The sequence below is a fragment of the Bos indicus genome, chromosome 29 (assembly GCF_029378745.1).
Source record: "Bos indicus isolate NIAB-ARS_2022 breed Sahiwal x Tharparkar chromosome 29, NIAB-ARS_B.indTharparkar_mat_pri_1.0, whole genome shotgun sequence".
Lineage (NCBI taxonomy): Eukaryota > Metazoa > Chordata > Mammalia > Artiodactyla > Bovidae > Bos > Bos indicus.
Window position 1 is genome coordinate 17,993,559 of NC_091788.1, and position 25,344 is coordinate 18,018,902.

At 40.9% G+C, this 25,344-nt stretch overlaps 1 protein-coding gene across 3 annotated transcripts in view; it reads left to right on the forward strand.

Annotated features, from left to right (window-relative positions):
- GAB2 (GRB2 associated binding protein 2) overlaps positions 1 to 25,344 on the forward strand; it is a 181,108-nt gene that overhangs the window by 56,367 nt on the left and 99,397 nt on the right. The window contains exon 1 of one of the 3 annotated variants that reach the window (XM_070782996.1): positions 5,439 to 15,625. The exons of the other annotated variants lie outside the window; for them this stretch is intronic. Within the exon in view, the coding sequence (XP_070639097.1) occupies positions 15,587 to 15,625 (39 nt within the window). The 5' untranslated portion in view covers positions 5,439 to 15,586. Of the gene's footprint in view, positions 1 to 5,438; positions 15,626 to 25,344 lie in introns of those variants that run through there. 3 annotated transcript variants of the gene reach the window in all.

Genomic DNA, 25,344 nt, shown 5'->3' on the forward strand with positions numbered 1-25,344 from the left:
CTGGCCTAATGATGTCAAAGTTGCCTTCCAACACTGGCGTTGAGCTCCAGGGATGACACTAGAATATAGGTTTTAGGCTATAATATGTGAAGCAGAAGTGAGCTACTTTCTTGTTTTTGGAGCAAGAACTCTGGCCCACTTGTTCTCCAGTGGTTTTAGTTGCCTCAGTCAGGAGCTGGATGCAGTACCCGATTGTTTGCAGCAAAAGTCCTGCAAGTCTGTTTCCTCTGAAAGCTTCTTCTGCAGCTTCCCTGCCCCCATCCTCCTGGGACAGAAGTGAACACAAGGGGGAATGTTTCAGTTCCCCTGCTGGGTTATGTGTCTTCCTCTCACCCCACGTCCAGAGCGTCTAGGGAATTTTTACTTTCCAGAGCTGACTTACCAGAAACAATTTGGCAGAGTCTGGTTGGGGGAGGAGAAGCCAGTTATATGATCACAAAAGCACACCTCCCTGTGTGAATGAATTTTTAACCTGCGTGAGGAGGGAGCAAAGAGCTTTGGTAATATTGCAGTTCATACTAAGTCAGGAATGGAAATGAGGAACCACCCCAAACACAATTTACATTAATTAGCACATTTAATCCCTGACCATCAGTTAACACACACTCAGGATTATGACAGAATTTCACTGTATGTTTGTATATAGTTTAAGATTTTTTATTTGGTGTCACAATATATGCTGATAAATGAAAAGCTGCCCATTTTTATAGTACAGATTTCAGAAAGTAAAGCTTGGCTACTGGGGAATTAAAGAGGCAACAGAGCAATTCGCAAAGAGGAAGTGCATGAGAATCTTAAAGGTTTAGGGGAAAGATTATTTCTGGTTATAAATGGAGGGCCTTTGTTTTTGAGTTGAAAAACATAACCAATCTAATCTTCTGAGATTGGCTCGGAGAGAGGGGGTGACTTGCCAGAGCCTCACAGATGATTCGACAGTGCTAATCCCAGAACTCAGGTCTCTGCCCCGTCGTCTCAGAGCTGGTCCCCATCCTAAAATACCCCTTTAGATCTGAGCTTCCCGTGTTTTCTCTCCGTGGCCCACTCTCTGCAGCTCAAGCCACCTTCTTCTTGATCCATTGGCTGGCTTCAGGGAAACTGGGTTATTGCTGGTCTGAAACGGGAAGACTGTAAATTTATTTAAACTTTCAGCATGACCCATTGGCCTCACATTTTCCATTGTGATGAATGAAAATGTGGACGGAAGAATGTTTCACAAGATGGATAACTCAAAGAGAATAAGGAAAATGCAGAACGAGGAAGTGTGCGATTTGTTTTTGCTTTTAAAAAGCTTATTACAGAACTTCTTGATTTTTTTTTTTTTTTACCTCTGTCATCTGTGACCCATTCGCCTGTTCAGCCAAGATATTTTGGCTTTTCTTCTCTGGGAAACCAGTGGGTGGGTGAGTATGGAGGAGCCAAGAATTAACAAAATACCAGCAGATGCTGGAGCCCAGTGAGAGGATTCTCCTTGGCCTCACAAGCAGAGGCATACCCCTCTTCCCACCCTCTCAGGCCCCTTTGAGAAGGGCTTGCGAGGATCTGCCAGTCCTGATGAACAGACTCTCTAGGAACCCTTCCTGTCTGTGGGCCGTCAGGGCTTTGCCTTCCTGAGGAGGCCTTATGCACTGTAGGAAATGATAGCATTGTCTTTTGAAGTCTAGCTTACCTGGTTTGATTCCAGATCCATCATTGAATCCAGACCTACCATTTACCATGTGGGGTAGATTTTGATGAGTTCCTTCTGAGCCTGTTTCCTCTTGTGTAACAGAAGTAATAGTGCCTACCTCATCAAACTTGTTAGAATTAATAAGATAGCTTTACACAACATTGAATATTATTTACACAGTATTAAATAATGTGTATAGAGATGTATAGAGTGCCCAGCACATTGCCAAACACCCAGACTGATCCTCAGTAAATGAAAGGCTTCTGCAGCACCATTCCTGTCCTCGGCAACATGTATGCAGTTTCCCGTGTTCCGTGTGGCCATGAGATTGGCAACAGTAACTTTCTCCCTTGATTCTAGTAGCAGGAGGCGTAGCATAGTGAATTTATTTTTTCCTTATCAACTTTAAGGGATAATTTACACACAATAAATTACATCTGAATGAATTCACTGAATGTTAACAGTTGTGTATACCTATGAAGTGACTCCTACAGTCAAGATACGGAATATCTCTGTCAGCCCCCAAAGACTTCTCTGGTCTCCTCGTGTTCTGTCCTTCCATTTGCCCTCTGCCCCAGGTTAGCATTCTCCTGTCGCTATAAATTAGTTTGCCTTTTATGAATAGAATCATACAGTGTGTGCGTTTTTCTGCCTGTCTTCTTTCTCTCAGCATGATTTTTTTAGATGTGTCCGTGTCATTGTGCGTATGTCTGTTTTATCCCTGAGTTCTAGTCCACTGCATGGTTATACCTCCTGTGGCTGGACATTTCGGTCGTTTGCAGTTTCTGGCTATTTTAAACGAAGCTGGTATGAACATTCATTTGCACGTGTGTGGGCATATATATTTACTTCTCCTGGGTTGCAAATGGCTGGGTCATATGGTAGTTGTTGGTTAAACTTTTTTCTAAAACTGCAGGCCTGTTTTCAAAGTTGTCTGTTCCATTTTACATTCCCACCGACCATGTATGTGTGTGATTTCAGATGTGCCACCTCCTCACCAGCACTTAGAGTGGTCAGCCTTTTTAATTTTAGCCATTCTGATGGCTTTACAAGTAGTAGTATTTCATTGTGGCTTTAATTTTGCATTCCTTGATATCTAATAATCTTTAGCATCTTTTGGGGTGATAACTAGTCTTTTGTCTATATAGCTTCTTTTGTATAGTCCTTGTTCCCATCTTTTACTTGTTTTTAAAATGGCATAATTTATCTTCTTGTTATTAAGTTGTTAAGAGTTTTTTTTTTTTTTTTTTTTTAACATGGTCTGAGTAACAGCTCTTTGTAAGCTAGAAATATGTGAAATGTTTCTTTTTGTGAAAACATGTGAGTATTTTCTCCTTGGGGCTGGCTTGCCTTTTCATTTTCTTAATGATTCCATTTGAGAAGCAAAAGCTTTGGATTTTGATGATCTGTTTTATTCTTTTATAATTTTTTGTTTGTTTGTTTATCTAAATCACAGTCTTACAAAGACTTTTCTCTTGTGTTTCCCTCTGGGAGCTTTTACACTTAGATCTATGATCCATTTCAAGTTAATTTTTGTATGTGGTGTGAGGTAAGGGTTGATATGGAAATTATCTTTTGAGTGTCTTATGTATCAGAAACTTTAATTCTGAATAAGTAAAGATTCTAAGATAGACAAATATCCCCATTTTAACGATGAGGAAAAGAAGTCTTAGAAAGATTAAGTAATTTGCTCAAATCATACAACCACAATTCAAACTCATAATTTCCCAACAACAAAATGCATATACTTTCTAGTCTATTATGCCGGCATTTTGTTTTAAACATTGAGGTAGAATCTATATTATAAAATGCCCAGCTGTAACCTGTGAAAAGAATATAAAAATGTGAGGTAACACTGCCTTTCTGAGGACATTCATATCCCCAGCCCAAACTTACATTTTCCATAGTAAGGATGTTGGGACCTAAGGCCAAGGGTTCTATGTCAGGCCATTTGCATTGGTTTGTATTTCAGAAGCTATAAATACAGCTCTCTTGGTGCTCTCTTGACCAGAAACCATATTCTGAATTCTTCTCCCATTTTACAGCTGGTCCATCAGAAATATGAAGTTAAGTGCCTGGCCACACAGACAGTTAATCCTTGGAATACCCAGCTGGATAGCTGAGTCTCACTGTGTTTGGTTTGAGTTTTTATTTTTGGAAAACAAACAGTGAGTCAGCCTCCCTCCTTTCCCTCTCCAACTCACTACACCTTGTGGAATCTCTTAGATGCTGTGCTCATACTGGGGAAATAGTCTTTTCCCCCAAAAACCTTCTTTCAGCCAGGACAGAATCATGTCAGAGAAAAGTCCCCTGTGCTCTGATATTTAATGTGCCCTCCTGCCCTTTAAAGAAAAGTCTATTTAAGGCTGTTCACTTTTGTCGTCTTTGAGGAATCTCTGAGTCTTGCTTAGCAGGAGTGTTTTGTTTCTTTTTAAAAATACCGGAGGGAATGGGAAGATAACAGGCTATAGTGCTCAGTTCTTGCTCTTCATCGTTGTAGCTTTGGTAAATTCACTCCCTCTTCTTCCTCACTCTCTAGGAGGTAGTATGGTATAGAGAGAAGAGCATGGAACTTGGGGTGAGAAGTTTTAGGTTCCAACCCCAGCTCCCGGAAAGTGCAGAGAAGAGGTGTTTGAGACTTACACAGGATGTTTTTTGAGTACAAAGATCTATCTAAGGCGCCTTAATAAATACCCTGCTTTCTCTCTGGCCGAGTGGGGCAGTCAGATTTCAAAGTCCGGCGTGGGAAAGCACTGTAGTCATTCTGCCTGCTGGACTGTCCGACCAGCTGCCAAGTCGACTGTCCTGGTCCCTGGAAGCAAACTCTTCTGTCGTTGATGTGATTATTTGCTAGTGGGAAACTTATGGGGAGAAATGTGAATTGTAAGACAAGTAGAGAAAGGACAGTCGGTCTCATACAGAGAGGATCGAGTGTAGGTTGATGGGAGGAAAACGGAAACCCAGTTTACCCATTTGTGGTTACACCTCCATCTTCTGAAATACAGTCCTGAAAAGCAGTCTCTGTGTCGGCGGTGGGGTGAGGACAAGACAGCGTCTCCCAGTGCCTGCTGGTCACCGTGTCTTCCAGCTGACCGCGTTCTCCTGCCTTCCATGAGATCCTCCTTAGCACTTCAGTCTGGGAGCTGGTTTCTGCTTCCACTTTGTCCATTAAGGATTCCGTGGTCTCCAGAGTTACCATGTTCCAACCTACATATCCTTTGAGGTTACAGTTCAGGGCTTAGCTCTTCCAAGAAATCTCCCTTGACCCCTGTACACTGTTGGTGGAAATGTAAATCGGTGCAGCCACTGTGGAAAATATGATGGCGGTGTCTCAAATAAAACTAAAAACAGAACTACCATATAAGCCAGCAATTCCACCCCTGGGTATATGTCGGAAAAAACAAAACCACTAATTCTAAATGATACATGTACTCTAGTGTCTGTGGCAGCATTGCCAAGATAAGGAAGCAACCTAAGTGTCCATCAACAGATGAATAGATAAAAAAGATGTGGTGTACAGAATAGAATATTACTTAGCCATAGAAAATAATTTTTCCATTTGCAGCAATGTGGGTTGACTTGGAGGGCATTATGCCAAGGGAAATACATCAGACAGAGAAAGACAAGTGTTCTGTGTTATCATCTATATGTGGAATCTGGAAAGTACAACAAGCTAGTGAACATAACAAAAAAAAGAAGTGGTCTCACAGACACAGAGAACAAATCAGTAGTTACCAGTAGGGAAAGGGAAGGGGAGGGGCAATAGAGGAGGAGGGGAGGAGAAGGTACAAACTTTTAGGTATAAAACAAGCTACAAGTACAGTACAGGGAGTAAAGCCAATGTTTTATAATACAGGCTTTAAAAATTGTGAATCACTATAGTGTATACCTATAACATATAATATTCTACAGCAACTGTTTTGTTGTTTAGTTACTAAGTCATGTCTGAATCTTGCGACCCCATGGACTGTAACCCGCCAGGCTCCTCTCTTCCTGGGATTTCCCAAGCAAGAACACTGGAATGGGTTGCCATTTCTTTCTGCAAGGGATCTTCCCGACCCAGGGATTGAACCTGCGTCTCCTGCATTGGCAGGTGGATTCTTTATCACTGAGCCACCAGGAAAGCCCACATTTGAATTAAAAAAAAAAAAATGCTGAGTGAAGTAAGTCAGACAGAAGAGACATATCATTTGACATCCATTATATGTGGAATCTAAAAAAGAGATGATACAAATGAACTTACTTACAAAATAGAAACAGAGAACGAACTTACAGTTGCGAAGCTGGGTGTGGAAAGTATAACGGGAAGGGACAGTTAGGGAGTTTGGGATGGACATGTACACACTGCTGTATTTAAAATGCATAACCAACAAGGACCTACTGGATAGCATAGGGAGTGTGCTCAGTGTTATGTGGCAGCCTGGATGGGAGGAGAGTTTGGGAGAGAATGGATACATGTATATGTATAGCTGAATCCCTTCACTGTCCACCTGAAGCTATCACATACTAACTAAATGATAAGTAAACTAGCATTAACATCGTTAATTGGCTATTCCCCCAAACAAAATAAAAAGTTTAAACAATAGAGCAATAAAATGTATAACCAGAAATAATTAAATAGATAAACAAAAATTTAAAAAGCCTCCCTTGACTACCCTGCCTAGTTTGATGGTTCCTTGGCCATCCTAAATCATTCAAGTAGCCTTGAGGATCTAAATCTGTGGCTATTTAATGAGTACAAAGTGTGTGCTTTGGGAAAGAGGGAATAATGACAGAGCTGGATCAGAGGTGGTGCCAGTGCCTCACTCTTAACCTTGGCTACTCCTTGTAGCACTTTTGTCTCAGCTGGAGTCCCACGCCTCTTTAAGTTTCGTGCTTACTGAACTCTAACCTAAATCTCTCCTAATACGTAAGTGTAGCTCAGATTTCATTCCATTTGCCTAGGCTTCATTCTGTCTCTACAGTTTTGGGTACAGTTTATTTCATTTAACATTTTAAGCTTAAAAACACTTATTATAAATTCGGAGGATAATTTAATGGCCGTAGTGTGGCTCACTCATGAAGCCAGTTTGTAACACTAGATAACTGGAACCTTTGTTTTCCTGCACAAAGAGGCATCACTGAATCATTAAAGCCAGTACGTCAAACTTGTTGTATGCAGCATACCACTTAGTCCTAAAATTGTGTTTTTCCCTCCCTACTGTATATAGAATATTTTGACTCTCCACCGGGTAAAAAGAGAAAATCAGTCCATTCCTATCTTAAGGCATGTACTGTGTAGCTAGATAATATTTATATTCAGATCTATAAAATAAGTCGGAAGTTTTACCTGTGCATTTGATTCTAAGAATTAAGTAGTGTGTATATTTTGTAGTATTACAGTTACCTACTTATCACAACAGAACTGAGTTGCATAGTTTGACTCACTAGGAAGAAAATAAGGTTCAGCTATACAAACTTGTGACATTTAAGCCAGAATGTTCTAAACATCAAGATCAAAGAGATTCTCTTTCTACATTCCATCACTTGCCACATTCTCTTTGCTTTGTGTTTATACCTTGTCTTTGCTTTTTGTTTTCCTTGGATTTTCTAATTGCCTTTTTTTCCTGGACTGAAGAAAGAAACATCTGCCTTTACCTTATGACTACTCACATCATTTAGCTCGTATTCATACTGTTTTTTGCGGGAAATGACTTCCATCTTGACACATTCTTCTCTTAAGTCCAGAGAGTTTCATTTCTATTTTCAAAGCCTGCTGCCATTTCCCTGAAGTCCTGAGTTAAATCTCCTTTCTTGTGCTCCATGTCATCTTCTTTTTAAGATTTTTTATTTTTTTGCTTTTAGCATCCTTGGTAGTAGTTTCAGAAAGAACGCATAGGAATTAAACTTTGAAGTCCATGCATATCTAAAATGTTTTGCCCAGATGGTTATTTAGGCAGCCCTGAAATTAATCACTTTGATTTCTGCTCCTCTTCCTGACCTTGTTCTCCTTAACCTCTAATTCTGCACTGTGGAGTATAATAGCCAGTAACCAAGTGTGAGCTGTTCAGCATTTGAAACCTGGCTCATCTGAATTAAGATCTGCTATAAGTGTAAAATGCACATTGGATTTCAAAGAAAAACTCAAAATTCATTTTATATTGATTATATGTTAAAACGATGATATTTTGGATATATTATTGCTGAATTGCAGCTTTCACATTGTGCATTTTTTTAAGTTAAGTTTTATTTGGGGCAAAATGAGGACTATAGCCCAGGAGACAGCATCTCATATAACTCTAAGAAACTGCTCCAGGGAGGTAAGGTACAAGTCAGTATATATGAGATTTTGGTGAAGGGGGAGTACATGCAGTCAAGCACATATTTTTTTTGCAGAAGGTTTCCTTGCACTGGTAATGAGGAGTAGTCATCACCATGAAGGAGTTTAGTGCTTTTCTAGATAGGAAATACAAGAATTGGGCTCATAAAATTGGCTCCTGAAAATACCTAACTATCTGAAGACCTGTTGTGCCAGTTTTTCCTAGAGCAAAGAGTGCCTCATTTCTTTTCTGCACCCTGAACTCCTTTCAGAGGGTATTGAAAGTCAGTGGCTACGGCAGCACGTTATTTAATCCTTGTAGAGGTAGATGGCAAGTGCCAATTTGTAGTTGACATTATTAAAATTGATTTCACCTACTTCTTTTTACTTTTTAAATGTAAAAATAAATTTCAGGGTTATGTATGTGGCCTGCATTACATTTCTATTGGACAGTGATGCTCTAATGTTCATCATGGGACCTTTCCCAGCCCACTGAGGATCAACATTGAATACTGCATGCAATTTTTCCCCATGTTTCTTTGCCTGGCCTGTTGTCACTTGGGTTTTATGTACATACATCTATTTTTCATCTTTTGAAAAGTGTTAAAAAATTCTAGTCTGTTCCTTTTTCTCCCTTTATTTCTCTTTCTCCACCATAACCACAAGTACTAATTTATTCCCTGTGTGCCTCTTTGGGATTTGGAAAGAAAGAGATACAAACTTACTTTCAATCTGTCAATTGGGAAGCAAGAGATTTTACAGATTTTATTACTGTCTTAAACAACAGTGCAGTGGTCCTCTTCTTGTGCAAGTCTGTCCACATCTCTAGATATTTTCTTAAGATGAATTTTGCGAAATAGACGTACTGGTTCAGATTGCGTGAATTTCTTCTTGACTCAATATGCATATCAACAAATTTACTCCCCAAAAATCTAGCAGTTTATGTTCTCGATGGGTTATTCAATAAAAGATGGGAGCAGTTATCCAAGAAGTGTCCAGAGTCAATCTGCATCCTCTTATGTGGGCCTTTTATCTCAGCCTCTGTGAAAAACTTGGTCTGTTTTCTGAGTCACTTTTACATGGCCTGCGTTTTCTTATTTGTAAAGTAGGGATAATCATGCCTGGAAGTAATATGTGTGGAAGTTCATTGAAAGTAATAATTTCATTATTTCAGCAAGTGTTTGATAGCTTTCTACTTGTAGTAAGTACAGACACTGCACTGGGAACCAGATTTCAGTTCAGTTCAGTCCCTCAGTCGTGTCCAACTCTGCGACATCATGAATCGCAGCACGCCAGGCCTCCCTGTCCATCACCAACTCCCAGAGTTCACTCAGACTCACGTCCATTGAGTCAGTGATGCCATCCAGCCATCTCATCCTCTGGCGTCCCCTTCTCCTCCTGCCCCCAATCCCTCCCAGCATCAGAGTCTTTTCCAATGAGTCAACTCTTCGCATGAGGTGGCCAAAGTACTGGAGTTTCAGCTTTAGCATCAGTCCTTCCAGTGAACACCCAGGACTGATCTCCTTTAGAATGGACTGGTTGGATCTCCTTGCAGTCCAAGGGACTCTCAAGAGTCTTCTCCAACAACACAGTTCAAAAGCATCAATTCTTCGGCGCTCAGCTTTCTTCACAGTCCAACTCTCACATCCATACATGACCACAGGAAAAACCATAGCCTTGACTAGACGGACCTTTGTTGGCAAAGTAATGTCTCTGCTTTTTAATATGCCATCTAGGTTGGTCATAACTTTCCTTCCAAGGAGTAAACGTCTTTTAATTTCATGGCTGCAGTCACCATCTGCAGTGATTTTGGAGCTCCCGAAAATAAAGTCTGACACTTTCCACTGTTTCCCCATCTATCTGCCATGAAGTGATGGGACCAGATGCCATGATCTTCATTTTCTGAATGTTGAGCTTTAAGCCAACTTTTTCACTCTCCTCTTTCACTTTCATAAAGAGGCTTTTTAGTTCCTCTTCACTTTCTGCCATAAGGGTGGTGTCATCTGCATATCTGAGGTTATTGATATTTCTTCCGGCAGTCTTGATTCCAGCTTGTGCTTCTTCCAGCTCAGCGTTTCTCATGATGTACTCTGCATATAAGTTAAATAAGCAGGGTGACAATATGTAGCCTTGATGTACTCCTTTTCCTATTTGGAACCATAAGGAATGTCCAAATTACATAGCCCCTGGCCTCAAAACTAATGTCTTATGAATGGAATAGAGTGAGAGAAAAGACATTCAGCAGAAACTATCTCACAAGTCTTGTGATTTGTAAGGGACAGGGTGTCAAAGGGGTTTACATGGGGAAGGTTTTGCATTTCATTTAAAAGATAAAAGAAAGCATCATAGAGGTAGCATTTAAGGTAGGCCTTGAAGGAGGAGTATAGTTTCAGCACAGTGGGAGAGTGAGGTGAGGGTCCTGGAGGTGTGAGGATGAGCTTAAGCACAGGCACTGGGCTGAGTTCCGGGCAGAACAGTTAATGGTGTTCCCACTAGCATGTAGGCACATCTGGAAAGCAAAAGGCAGGTGCAGTCTTACTCGCATAGGCCACGCAGTGAGATACTCCCTGTATTTATTTCTGCTTTGCTTTAGTAGGGTAGGTGGAAAGAAAGCAATTCACTCAGCCTTGGCTCTTGGCCAGAACTGAGTAGGCGAAGTTTGTCTTGTCCAGAGGGACAAGAACACAATATATTTACACTGACCTTTCTCTCCCACAGAGGTTGGAAATTCTGAGGCATTTTAAACATTTCTGAGACGGTGACACATTATTACACTTATCCAATCAAATGGTAACTTGCATCAGGAATGTGAGGAGTGGTCAGAGGATTCCAAAGAGAAAAATAGCTGAGACAAAGGGTGAAGATGACAGTAAGAAAATAGCAGGGGAATTAGATCTTCTGGATCATCATGGAAAAGTGAGGAACTTTGTGAAGCAAAGACAGACAAGGATTCTGCTTTCATTCCATCTCCCTGGCCCTCTCCCTTCAGAGAGTTCACTGTCTTCCCAACAGCTGTCTGGTACCTTCAGGCTGTTAGCCAAAACCCTGGAGTCATTTTGGGGTTTTACCCCACCACCATCGTGCATGAGGTTTTCATCCTCAGCAACATTCAGGATTCTCTTTGTCGTTGCCTAAAATGAGTCAGACTCCCATGCTTGGCATTCGGGGTGCCCCTAGTCTGTCTAGTGGCTCTAGCTTGTATTTACCATGTTACTTTACATTGTACCCCAGTCCTCTAACCTTGAGTCTGTGGCTTAACATCTCTCATGCACTTCTAACAGAAATATCCAGTTCATTTATTTACTCAACAAGCACTTATTGAATGCCTATTATTTATCATTTTTTCAGTAAACTTCTAATAAGCAACTTCTATGCATTAGCCCTTATTTTAGAGCCTGTGAATAGAGAAATAGGAAAAGGCATAATGTTGGTAAATGGAAAAAGACTATGAGATATTTGGGGAGAATCCATATAGAGTTCAAAATGTAGATATGTAGGATATCTTGAATATCCTTGAATAACCATGTGTTCCCCTTGAATAACCATTGCCTTTTGTATACGCTGACCTGCGTCACTAGTACACAGTGGGATCAAGGCTCAGATAGTTTTGAGGTTCAATCTGAATATGTTGCCAAATGGAGATGATGAAAGAAGCAACCATCATGGCCCTGAACAAGAGTGTCAGCTCCATGACTACTAAAAGACATGACCTTACTCTCTGATTTCCCTTGTCAAAGGGTTGACAGTTTCACTGTGGTTATACCTGAAAGCACTGGTAGGGTCTGTCTTACGGGGTTCTTTTCTTTCAAGGGTGACTCCCAAAGAGCAGGTACTCAGAAGCTGCCGTAACCTTGCCCGCCACATTATTTCGGTTCACGTCCCCTAAATGAGCCACGTCTTTCCCACCTCTGCATGCCATTCCTCAGTAGTGTGGTGGGAAAGATGCTTGGGAGCCAGATCTGGGTTTGAGACCTAGAGTCACTTCTTCGCTTTGTAACCTGGGGTAGATTTCTTCAAGTGTTTAAAGGCTATGAGAGAACCCGGCTTTTCTAGCATTGTCATTATAAGGCATAGATAAGAATTTATATGAAAGCATGGTATCTGTTACATGATATGTACTCTTTCTGTTATCTCTTTCCTGGGGAACTTTCTTTTACTCCTTCCCTCATCTATATTTAGTAAAATTCTGTCCATCCTTAATTTAGGTCTTATATTACATCTCCAGTAAAGTTTTTCCAATATTCTCAGTTGCAGGAGATTTGGGCTCTCCCTTTTTTCTGTCCTTGTGGGATTTTAGTCTTTTGAAGAAACAAATCTTAGTACTAGGGGGAATAGCACCTGAGTAAAATAACACTGTATTTGGAAGAAGAAAATAAGAATCATTGAGAGACATTATGCAAATAGTGTAAGTAAGGGTGTCTTGCCACCCAATGCAAGGTGACTGATTCTCAGCCCATCTTCTCCCAGCAGGCCGAAGATGGACGTTGTCTCCAGTTTCTAGTGTTAGCCACAAAAAAAGGGGCCACTCACTCTTGTTTATATAGTGAGAGCCAGCTACCAGTCTTCCAGATAGCCCTGAACTTTTAGGATTTGGTGCTTTGTTTTGGTTAGAATTGAGCAGTCAGTCTAGATTTTTCTGGGAAGACCGTGCTTGGTCAGCAGACTAGAAAGCATCCAGGATGACATTAATCCAACAAGCTTTGAGGGGAACAGCCAGTGATGCCCAGCACCACTGCTGCTGCTCTGACTGACTGTTTCACACCTGGCACAGTCAGGAAGCTGCATTTAAGAAACAATTTTTTCTTTAAAAAAAAAAAAGCCCCCATAGTTTTAAAAAAACAAACATTCATTTGTCATAAACCCAGAAAGATTCATTCATTGGAACTGATTGTTCATATTTGTAGAATTTAGAATGTTGTAGATGGAAGGGGCCTTAGAGTTGAATAGGGTCTTCAAAAGGAAACAAAAGGCTCTTGCTTTTTGCATGAACAGAGTTCATTCACCAGACAGTGTTTCTTGATCTATGAGGAGTGATTTCAGACAATTAGCTAATTGGCTGAGGGAGGTGACCCATCAGCTTTGCAGAGAAGGGATCCACATAAAGAACGTGTCTTAAGCTTTCCATGACAGCCAAAGCAGCCCCATTAATCCTCCTGCTAATGACCAGTCATAACCACAGAGGAAGAGTACATTTCACTCTCAAGTGAAGTCATGAAAACCCTAACAAGCTGCCAACAGCTGATCACTATCCCCATCAGCTCAGTGTTGTTTTAGGCTTTTTGAGATATTTCTGAATGATCTTCCAGTTTGGTCTATTGCAAGGGGATAAGAGATGCTCCAGAAACAGTCTGCTGTTTATTTTTAAGTGTTATCAGATGCTTGTGGAAATGAAACTTGTCTGTTGTATAGAAAACAAGGACAAAATTCATTTGTGGCCATCTCCAAAGTCCAGATGGGTGCAGAACAGACAGGGGATATGAAAATTTTCTGCAGGGAAATGTTTTTCTGGATTTCAAACATGAAAGAAAATCAGAGTGGAAGAAGAAGGTCATAGACTTGTCAAGAAGGGAATCAGGAGAAGATAACTGGTATAAATCAATAAGTTGAGTCCCTTTACTCCTAAACTGAGAGCCAAGGAAGTTAGCGTCATTGTTCTTTCAAATGTATCACTAAGATGTACCCAGAACGTAAAGTTTCCTCCAACTGAAACAAACACAGGATTGGTCATTGGGAGACCCAGGTTTTCCTAACACCGCTCACACCGTTGTTAGTGCAGTAGTTAAGGGTCAGGGCTTCGGGTCTGGCAGACACGGGCTTGAAGTTTGTTTCTGTCACCTGTCTACTCTATAACCTTTGCTAAGTGTATGGTAAGTATGTCAGGAATATCTTCAGTTTATTAAGCTGACTGATGGGGGTTTACATAGTGTTGTCGTTCAGTCACCAAGTCGTATCCGACTCCTCACAACCCCACGGACTGCAGCATGCCAGGCTTCCCTGTCCCTCACCGTCTCCCAGAGTTTGCTCGTGTTCATTAATAATGTTAAATAGCATTACCACCTTACAGGTCTAAAATAAGAAGTTTCTGCCTTTGGTTTAGAGACTCAGTGTTGTGATCAAGGACGTTTATTCTGTATATCTTCCCATTCACCCATTCATCATGTGTTAGCCTTCAACCTCATGGTTACATGAAAATCAAAGGCTTTCTCAGGAGCCCTCAGCACATATCTGCTTATGTCTTTCTGTCCAGAACTGTGAAACATGGATACCCACAGTTAGAAGGAAGGCTAGGAAAGCAAACCTTCTGCTTTTCTAGACTATAATAGAGGAAGACAGAGGTTGTAAATAGGTATTATGTTTTCCAGTCAATAATGTAATGCCTGGCACAGCATTCAATTAACATTAAATGGTGTTTGTTTTTTACATTTTATTGACGTATAGGTGATTTACATATAGGTTAACTTCTGCTGTACAGCAAAGTGATTCGGTTATACATATAAATATACTTTTTCATGTTGTTTTCCATTATGATTTATCGTAGGATATTGAATATAGTTCTTGGTGCTTTACCATAAGGCCTTCTTTATCCATCCTTTGTATAATAGTTTGCATCTGTTAAATGCTATTATTATGCTGATGGTGACAAATAATCTTACTCTTCTAAAGATTCAAGTGATATGATATTTTACATTTTGCAAAGTACTTTTACTTACTCATGTAATGAACTTGGTGGCTTCTGTTATTGCATATTTAAAGATTCCTTGATGATTGATCCAAAGAATAAAGGTCAACCAGGAAGGACAGCATAGTTCAAGCCTTGACATTGACCTGGCCCAGCTCCAGGTTTGTTGCTTATAAAGCTTTCCTAGACCACCCAGAAGCGCAGCAGTTACTCACTGCTCTAAACTCCTGATATCACTTATGACTTATAGTGTTTATCTGCTACTTATATTTTTTAAATACACATGGATTCTTAGCTAGATTTTGAGCTCCTTAATTTCAGAGTTTGCATAGAATGTGCCCTCTGGAATGTATGAAGCGGGGATTCCCTGGAGGTTCAGGGGTAAATATCTTCCCTTTCAGCCATCAGATGCAATGCAGGAGATATGGGATCGATCCCTAGATCTGGAAGATCCTCTGGAGAAGGAAATGGAATGTAGGGAGGAACTCAATTGCTATTCTTTGATTGACAGAACATTTCCTATTTCTCACCATTAGCTGGATTTGATACAGTATAGGGGTGGAATATGATTTGAATTATGCTTTTCTGTGGGTAAGAATGTTATCTTCTTTTGCTCAGACCTCCACCATTTTCTCCAGCTTCCACCTTCTTGCTGTTTTCCTCCTAAGAGAGCAGTATGAATTGTCAGGGGGTGAAGTATATCATCTCTCCCCAATGTACTGTGTTATGACTCCCTAGCCTCTTCTGAACTAAGTCTTGACTCTGACTTCACTAAGAAGAATTTCGCCCTTTTCTTTCCGTTAGGCCCTGCCCCCTCACTGCCGCATGTGAGACTGCAACCAAAGGAAACCATTGCAGGGTTGCTTCTCTGGTGCCTTTTGTATATTCCACCACTGTCCTTACAACTTTTTGGAGAGTTGGCTTAAGAGACAAATAGTATTGGATGAGGAAATCAAGCCCATTGACTGAAATATGCAATGAGGTATGAATCATTATCTGATCTCTTGCTGAGACCACATGCTAAGAATGTATATATTAAGTGAATGCTTCACAGGAGTGTTTAGTAGCAGAGCTCATTGGAGAGCCCCGTTGCCGGGTCCAGTATTCTCTCAGCATCACCGTTGGCTAGCGCCGTAGTCTTCAGAAGTAACGCCAGGGGAGTTACAGCCAGACTCCGAGTAGGTGAATCCAGTGGCTCTCTTCTCTTCATCATGACTCCGATTTTAGAAGCAGAGAGTAGTTGCTAACATATTCTAGTTTAATTTATATCACTTCTTACGTCACTGATCGAATTTGTTCTTTATTTCCAATAGTACAAAAACCAAGAATTTCTTAACATCATGTTTTCACAGCCTTTGGCCACTTGATTTTCCCATATTTTTAATTCCTGTCCAATTTTCACTCTTTGATGATGCTTATTATTTAGATATGGGCTTCCTAGGTGGCAAAGCAGAAAAGAATCTGCCTGCCAACTCAGGAGATACAAGAGATGAGGGTTTGATCCCTGGGTCAGAAGATCCCCTGGAGAAGGAAATGGCAACCACTCCAGTATTCTTGCCTGGAGAATTCCATGGGCAGAGGAGCCTGTGAGCTACAGCCTGGGGGTCTCAAAGAGTCGTACACGACTGAGCACACACAAACACGCACACGCAATGAAATGACAGGTACAGTACGTACATTTCCAAGTTATAAAATAAACTTAATGTGCAGACACACAGAGACAAAACACAAAATCCTCATTATCTATTTATATAATAAAGCAGTTCACCAAGGCTTAGGAGATTCAGGGTGCCAGTTAAATAATTCCCCTTTCCCTCTGATACAGATGATAGGAAGAAGGTATCAAATGGAGGTAAAGATGCCAGTTCTACTCACAGCCGCCCATTAGCTCCTTAAGTGTGGTTTGGAAAGGTAAGTCTAGGAGAACTCTCTGCAATGAGTGGAATCTAAACCACCAAGGAGTATAGAGAGTAAGAACAGAGGAAGCTGAGGATGAAATCCTGGGGGATTGTGGATCTTAAATGGATCCCATAAGACTGAAAAGGAGCACAGAGATGCAGGAAGTGGTGGTGTCAGATAATCCAAAGGATTTGGGAGCCGCATTAGGAGAGAAGGAGCTCTTAGAGGCGTCGAATGCAGCAACAACAAAGGCATCCAGGGGATTTTACAACAAAAGAAGTCTTAGATCATCGTCCCTGGTTAAAAAAAAAGAAAGAAAAAAGGCAAAAACAACGTTCTGTTCTCCCTGCCCAGCCTCCCTAGACACTGATCACGTAGGACCACCTACGTTTTGGTTTCCAGTGTACCTTCACATCTGGCTCCCATTGGGTGCAAAAATATGGCACAGAAAGATTTTTGGTCTCAGAGTATTTATTATAAACCTGAAAGTATACGTGTTTGAGTGTTTGAAAGATGACTTGTGATGAGATTTTCCTCTTGTAGTTGGGGCCCAAGGTTCTGGGTGTGAGGACTTATAAACTGCTCGGTTAGGAGTGTATTCATGGGGCGGCAGGGTGATACACCCTTCAGAAGTTATGCCCTCCTCCCTCTGATGTTTGTAGAATGCGTTTTTCCTTTTAAACTGAGATTCTTGATCTGTTGTTGTTCAGTGCTGCAGGGGGTACTCTGATGCTGGGGCTCAATAAAGAGTTGGCAAAATTAGGCTTCTAGAAGTAAAACAAGAGAAGGGGAAAGAGAAGACTCTGAAAACAAACTCCGTCTCTTCAAATTTCTGCTCAGGCCCTAGGGCATGGAGGGAACTCCATGGGCCTGCCTCTGCCTTTAAACATCTACAGAAACGTTCTTTCTTAAAAATCAAACAAACAACACCCTGTAATAGATAATTTTTAGTCTCCTCAAGTTGCATTTTAGTTTTCTCACTGGTCAAGCCAAGCTTTGATCTGTCATTACAAATGCCTTCAAGTACAAATAGATTTCCTGCATTCCAGAGCCACCTTCCGGCAGGTTTTCCAACCCTTTAAATCTTCCTAAGTCTTACATTGTGAGGTTTATTCCTTGATCATCGAAATTCACATGGACATGGGATATCATTTACACTACCTATCCCCTTCGCTCGTCATTTGAGTTAGGCTCTGTGTCTAAGACTCTAGGGTCCTTGCCTTCTGTGTAGTAATGACTTATATGAACAGAGAGCCTAGAATACAATGAGGATTTGATGAATGTTAGATTGAAATTTAAATCACACTGGGGGCCTGATGAGCTTTTTCTAAGGAATAAAGCCAGTGGCAAGTTGGTCTTCCTAGGCTGGTGTTCAGGGAGAGTTTCAAGCCAGTAGCTTCCTTAGACACTTCTTGAAGAACTGTGGGGCCCTGGGGCCTCACCGCTAGCTTCCAATAGCCTGTGTATTTTTAGTCCTTGCTTTTCATGTTAGTTTCCCGTTAACTGCTTGCAGGAAATCTTTTCTTGGACATAATCTGCCCATTTCCTGAAGTCTTCCTCTCCACATTGTGTCAGTTGGGGATGAATCAAGTCAGCAGTTTTGGAGAGAGCGTGCTCTCTCTCCTGCCACAGCCTCCCCCCATTGTGGGTACCAGAAAGCTGCCTTTCTTGTCTGTTTCTAGGCGTGCGGGGAGGAGGGGCAGACCCTTGGTGTGTGTCAGCCTCTGAGACTGCCCGACACAAATGTCCCTTTGTACGCAGAGGGGGCATGTGTGTTTTCCCCCTTCCCAATGGATACGTTCATTTATTAGGCCCGGATAGTGTCCTGCGAGCTGTAAACAGTGATATAGGAGAGAAAGCGCTGGCTTAGTGAAGACGCGGTAGTGGTAGCAACTGCTTTTCCTTCTCTGCCCCTCACTGCTTTTGTCCATTGTGGGTTTGGTCTGACTTAAGCCAGCCTAGGACCTCTCAGTCCCTTTCCAGGGCCCAAACCAGTTGGACACTGTTTCTCTTACCTTGAAGACTTCAAACTTGGAGAAAGAGGTTTTCCGTGACAAGGATAACAGTTCCTCATATTTGTACAGTGTTAGTTTTTAAACATGTTATGTCTTCTGAGGAAGTGAAATTCTGGCTTTGTGATCCCTTAAGAATGTAGGATTTGGATCAAAAGATAGGAGTTTGAGTGCTGGCTCTGCTCTTTTAATAACTGTGAGACCTCAGGCAAGTTAGGGAGCTAATAACAGATCCCACTTGGTAGGGTGTTCCAGAGTTTACGTGAGAAAATGTATGTGAGTTCCTGCCACGTAGGAAACACTCAAATATTAACCCCCAGAAATGGGAGTGGATGGTGGGAAAGGAGCGTTAAAGGAGATAATGGAGATGACTGTGCTATGCATAAAATCCTAATAACCATTTTAGTTAGTGTTTGAGTTGAGGTCTCAGGATAAGCATTTTCTCTCTCCTTTAAAGCCACCCAGTTCATCTGACCTCATTCTGACCATTCCTTCCTTCTTTCAAACATCCATCACTGTGCCCTCTTCTTTCACATGATTGCATGGATCTTCTACCTAAAGCAAACCACTGTTTCTTGAGGGCCAGTCACTAGCCAAATGTTCAGCGCAGAGTAGGGTTCAACACTTACTTGAATGGGTACTCGGAAAAACCCCGAAGTGCAATCTCTTTCCCATCCACAGGGGCCTGCCCTTAAACTCAAACTTATTTCTTGATTTTTATACCCAGGAATCAGTGCAAGAAATGGAAACCACTCCAGATACTTTGAACAGGAAGGAATTTAACTTTAGGTATTAGATGCTAACCAAATGTTAGCAAGAACTAAAGCTGTGTGTTCTGGTCTAGGACTCCAGAAGTGATACGCATTCTTTGCCCGCCCCTAGAATACCATTGAGGTGATCAATCCAACCCTCTTCCCCTGCTCCATTGCCGTGATCTGGCAGTTAGGAGGTCACACTTGAGAAGCTCCTGCTGCAACTGCCCCATGGCACTCAGGAAACTGAAAAACGCCTCAGCTTCATGAACACTGTGGTATCAATATCTGTGTCCTTACTTGCCAGAGGACACAAGAAGTAGCCAAGAGGAGGCCAGTGGCCGTCACCCCACTTCCAGCTTACCTGTCTTGTGTGAATATGCATAATTGGTAGATTAACTGCAAGCAGTCTGTAAAGTGATTTTTTAGTTTTCCACTATTTTCAACTAGAAGGAGAGTGGGATGGCAGTGGAGTGAGCCAACCTACAGTGTATGCCACACTGGTTTCATCTAGAAAGTATTTTGGGTAGCAATATGTCAGGATAGAAACTAGAAGAGGAAATACAGGCCCCTCTCCATCTAGTTGATTCCTTCCAAGCGCAGAACTGCTTCCATAGAATATGTTCTGGAGGCATATCTCTGTGGGAAATCTTCTCTGTTTCCACCTGGCTTTCAAAGGGGACTGATTGACCTGGTCGGCTCTCCTTGTCACTCATGGGATATACCGAAAAATGTTGGGTGAATGCCTTGTATATATGTCAGATATTGTCCCAGGCAAAGGGAACACAAAGTCAGAAAAGAGAGGCAGGACGCTGCTTTTAAGGAGCTCTCGAAAGTCCAGTAGGGTGACACAGAATGAAAATAGGAAATGACAACAAATGCTAAAATGAAGATGTTCTCAAGGATCACAGATGAAAGATACATAAATCAGATTGGGGGATAAAATGAGGATAAATATAGAAACACTGTGTGTATTCATGTAAAGAGTTAAGTGTAAAGGATTTTTATTAATTTTAGGAGCCTATAAGTGTGGTCTGATAAGCTTAGATATAATCTCTTTCTCTCAATCACCCAACCCAGACACAAGACCCCAAAATGTTCTTTATTTTTCCCAAAACCTTTTAATGAAAAATGTCAAACATACAGCAAAGTTCAAAGAATTTTACAGTTTATGCCCATATATCCACGATCCAGATTCCACCATTAATATTTTACGACACTTGCTGTATTGCATATCTATCCACCTATCAATCCCTTTGTCGATCCATTATTCATCTTATTTTTTAAAGCATTTAAAATAAGTTGCAGGCATCATTGTATTTTCCCCTAAATATTTCAGTATGCATATCACTAACTGATTAACCAAAGTCCAGGGTTTGTTCAGTATTTGTTCAGTATTTTTCTTTAAGGTAAAGTTTACTGTGGCCAACTGATACAAAGAATTGATTCATTGGAAAAGACCCTGATGCTGGGAAAGATTGAAGGCAGGAGGAGAAGGGGATGACAGAGGATGAGATGGTTGGATGGCGTCGCCGACTCTATGGACATAGTTTGAGTAAGCTCTGGAAGTTGGTGATGGACAGGGAGGCCTGGCGTGCTACAGTCCATGGGGTTGCAAAGAGTCGGACACGACTGAGCAACTGAACTTAACTGAAAGTTTACAGAGTGAAACGCCCAAGTCTTAAGTAGTTGTTCTCTGAGAATTGGTAGACATATACCTATGTAGTAACTCAAGCACCAATAAATCTATAAAACATTACCATCGTGCCAGAGAGCTTTCTCATGCCCTTTCTGGATAGTTCCTACCCTACTCTCCAGGAACAACCATCATTCTGATATTTTTTCCCCCTGTAAATTATTGTTGCCTGTTTTGGAATTTCATATAAATAGAGTCTTACAGCATGTGCTTTTTTGTGTATGTCTTCTATCACTCAGCATAATACTTTTGAAATCCATCCATGTTGTTGTTTATTTTAATAGCCCATTCCATTTTATTGCTTAGCAGTATTCCATTGCATGCACACACCATAGTTTATCTGTTTTCCTATGGATGGATACCTGGATTGTTTTCAGCTTGGGGCTATTATGGGGGGGTGGCGTGGGGTGGGGGGGGGAACTCTGAACTTTTACTTTAAAAAAATTGACTTTTATCTCCTCAAACAGTTTTAGATTTGTAGAAAAATTGAGAATATAGTACAGAGGGTTCCCACATACCTATACCCAATTTCCCCTGTTATTAACATCTTACACTTAATGTCCTTTTTAAGACTCCCTCTGACTCAGTGTTTTTGGCTGATTGCTTAATGGATTGATGTTTGGAAAGACTGAAGATGCAATGCTACCAGTAAATACTCTGCAACAGGAAATTGATTTTGTCATCCCATTTAAATCATTGACCCAGGATTTATTTTGTCCAGTCTGTTGGAATCATGAATGTCTAGAGGTTAATATATATATCCTTTCATTCCTGAGGGTCTTGCTCCAGGAAGAGCTCAGGGTCAGGGCCTTGGGTCTGCAGGTGGAGGAACAGGGTCTGCACTAGCAAATGATTGCTCCACCACCATTTTCTATCTATTCCACTTCTAGGCTTTCCTCTCACATCCAGCAAATCTTCAACAAGGCTATAAGACTTTTTCCCAAAGCACAATTTATGATTGTAACAACAATTAATATTTATGTTGCCCTTGCCAGTTTATAAAGCTCATAAACATCCATTTCTTCCTCATTTCAATCTAGTAAGGTATATATTATACTCACCTTATAAAGGAAATACTCAATGTCAAAGGAATTAAATTGCTTCTCCAGAGTCTCACTGCTGTTGATTAAGAGTTTAGGATATAATCCCAGCTCTGTCTTCCTCTTAAAGCCTGAATTTTTCTCCTGATATCATATTTTTTCTACTTAAAATTTGGGGCCCCACCATTTTATTTCTTAAATGATCTGAGACCCCTTGTGATTGGGACTCAACCTACTATTTCATTCTCTTCTTTTCCCGAGACTCTCTCGGCTCTAGAAACACTCAGTAGTAAAGTGTTTCCTGAACACTTCACGAGTATTGGTACCTCCATACATTTTGATGATCATGGCTTCCCCTTTATGTTCAAAGTTTTTTTTTTTTTTTTCTTTCTTCCATCTTTGATCTCTTGTTCCTAGAATTTGCTTTTGGGAATTGTTTTTTTTCCAATCCTTTAAGACTTGTGTCTGATATTATTAGTTCCACAAGAAACATCCCTGGATCACTTACTTTCCCCTGCCCCCACCCCTCTCTGCTGATTCCCAGCATGAGGTACATGGGTCTCTATTCTGACCATATATTAGACTTCGAATGCCCAGCAGTCCCATTCCATATTCAGATACAAAGGTGATTGAATCATGCTCCTTTAGAGTTTCAGTCTGTGGTGGGAATTAGATGTGTACAGAAGTGATGATAATATAGGGATTAAAAATTGACCCAGATATAGACGTGTCCAGTTCCCACTGGGGACCCAGCACAGATGCTCAGTACATACTTGCAGAATTGTATTGAATAATAAGAGGTGTGGTTTCCCAAGTGGCACTAGTGATGAAAAACTCAGCTGCCAACGCAGCAGACGTTGGAGACGCGGGTTCAGTCCCTGGGTCAGGAAGATCCCCTGGAGGAGGGCATGGCAACCCACTCCAGTATTCTTGCCTGGAGAATCCGCATGGACAAAGGAGCCTGGCAGGCCACAGTCCATGGGGTTGCGGAGTCGTACACGACTGAAGCGAGACTTGCATTTGCGCTTAGTAGGAATGAATGATCTTGAGCATAGGCTGTGGTTAAATAGACAGGGTCCTCTGCCCAAATACATTTCTATTCAGTTTCTCCTTAGCCTTCATCTCATTGGGTCAGAACTGTGTCTTCTCTGGACATGTTTCAGGGTAGCAAACTGAGTGCTCAAGTGATTTGAATATTGTCTAATCTGTGTTTTCATCTATTCAACAAGAATCACTGAGGTCCCTGTTCATGTTGGTGTCTCTGTCTGTATCTGAGAATACAAAGATGAACAAACTGTTACTCTTGAGAAGCTCAAGCACTTCAGGAAACTCAGAGGAGAATGTAGACACCTCACAGGCAAATAATGAAATAATTAATCTGAATCTTTTTTGCAATAAGACAAAGCTAATTTAAAGTAACAATTTCATTTCCTATAGGAAAGCCCTTCAGAACACTTTCATGACCATAATTTAGTTTTTAGCTCTTCATTTAGATTTTTTAACCCACAGAAAAAATACTGTACAAATTTGATTCAATTAGAGTTTACTACTCTAATTTTATTGACCTGTGACCATGACGTATCATTTAATTTTTACAAGGAAAACTAAAGTAATGCAAAAGCAAAATCCCCCGAAATGTTTATCAACATGAGCTTAAGTAGTTTTTTCATTTGAATGGTGTTTGTGTTTGCTGGCCCTCCTCTGGCATCAAGTTGTGATGGTTTTAAATAAGACATTTATCTGACAAGGTTGGAAGCATCTTCTTTGGGTACTAATATGGAATGAGCCCCAAGATATAATTTAAGTGGAAAAAAATAAGCCTCAGTTACATTATCTGTCATGATACTGAATCATAGTATACGGCCATTTGTATGAAAAAGGAAATATTATACATATTCACTGATGCATACATAAACTGTCTCTGAATTGAAACACAAGAAACTCATAACAGTGATTATCTCTACAAAGCAGAAAGCAAGATGGCTGGAGTTACGGTGAAAGAAGACGTTTTTCTGTTTGCCATTTTATACCTCTTGATTCTTGAGCATTGTTACTTCAAAAAATGCAGTGTTTAAATGAGTGAAAATGCTTTAGGAATAATTTACTAGTGGAATTCATAGGAGTAAGCAATTGTGGATTTTCTTTTTTGTTCATGGCATTATTCAGCTCATGTTTTCTGGTAAAATCACCCTCTAAGTATAATCTCTATATCTCTCGACTACTGACAGTGTGGTGGTTGTCAGGGTGTTGCTAAGTCATGTAAGATTCTTAGAAATCGCATACTTTAGGTTGGTAGTAGTTTCTGTGGTCAGGAAGAAGGTGCGTATGAGGATTGATAGAGTTCCTGGAAACCTAGCATCATAGGCTTTCAGGGCCAAGAGGCCCAGGAGTTCGTCCAGTTCGCCCGTCGCTGTATACCTGTATGCCCTCTGTGGCATTCCTGCTTGGTGGCCACAGTTACTAAATGCTGCTCAGCATTACTAATGCTAGCTAAGTAAGAGTGCCTCAACTTCACCCTCTCTGTGCTGCCTAGGGAGATCACTGGACAAGAAATCGGGTTATCGGACGTCTAGCCTCAACCCTGTTCACTAAGTGGCTTCAGGTAAACGACCTTCCGTCTCTGGGTCTCTTTTTTTCTCCATCTCTAGATTCAAAGCATTAGATTGTGCCAGAGGTGGAAGGTACAAGGAACGGCTGCTGCCACTTCCCCCTCTCTGCCCATGAGAAACATCTCTGTGGTTTTAGCAGTTTCTTTACGGTAGATAAACACAAAAGAAGTCTCAGAACGCTTCTCAGCACAGTCCAACTGGAACCCATAGGTAGGACTTGGATGGGACTTGGCAAGTGAGATAAAAATCATTCCCTTCCGTCTCTAAGGTTCTTAAGCAGCAGTGTGCTGATAAACGTTTAACAGCAGGTTCTGAGAAAGAAAAAAAAAAGATACCCTGATTTATAGAATTTGCCAGTTTCCATGATGTAAATACTCCCACCGACTGATTTCAGATTACTAAGGTGAAGTCAGCTGAGTTGCAGAATTACTGAAAATTTAACAATCAGCTTTTGTGAGCTGATAGAAGCTGAATCCAGCACATCGCTGTAAAATGGATGACTTTGAATTAACTAAGTGAATTAATAAGTGAATTAATTTGAATTAAATAAGTGAAAATGACCAACCACCCTACAGAATTTTATCCAGAGGCTTTACAGTCTTTTGCGTTTGGAAATACTTGAGTGTCATGAGATCTTTATGAAATTCTTCCACTTCCCTGAGCTCAGTTACTCTATCCATAAAATGGGACGAA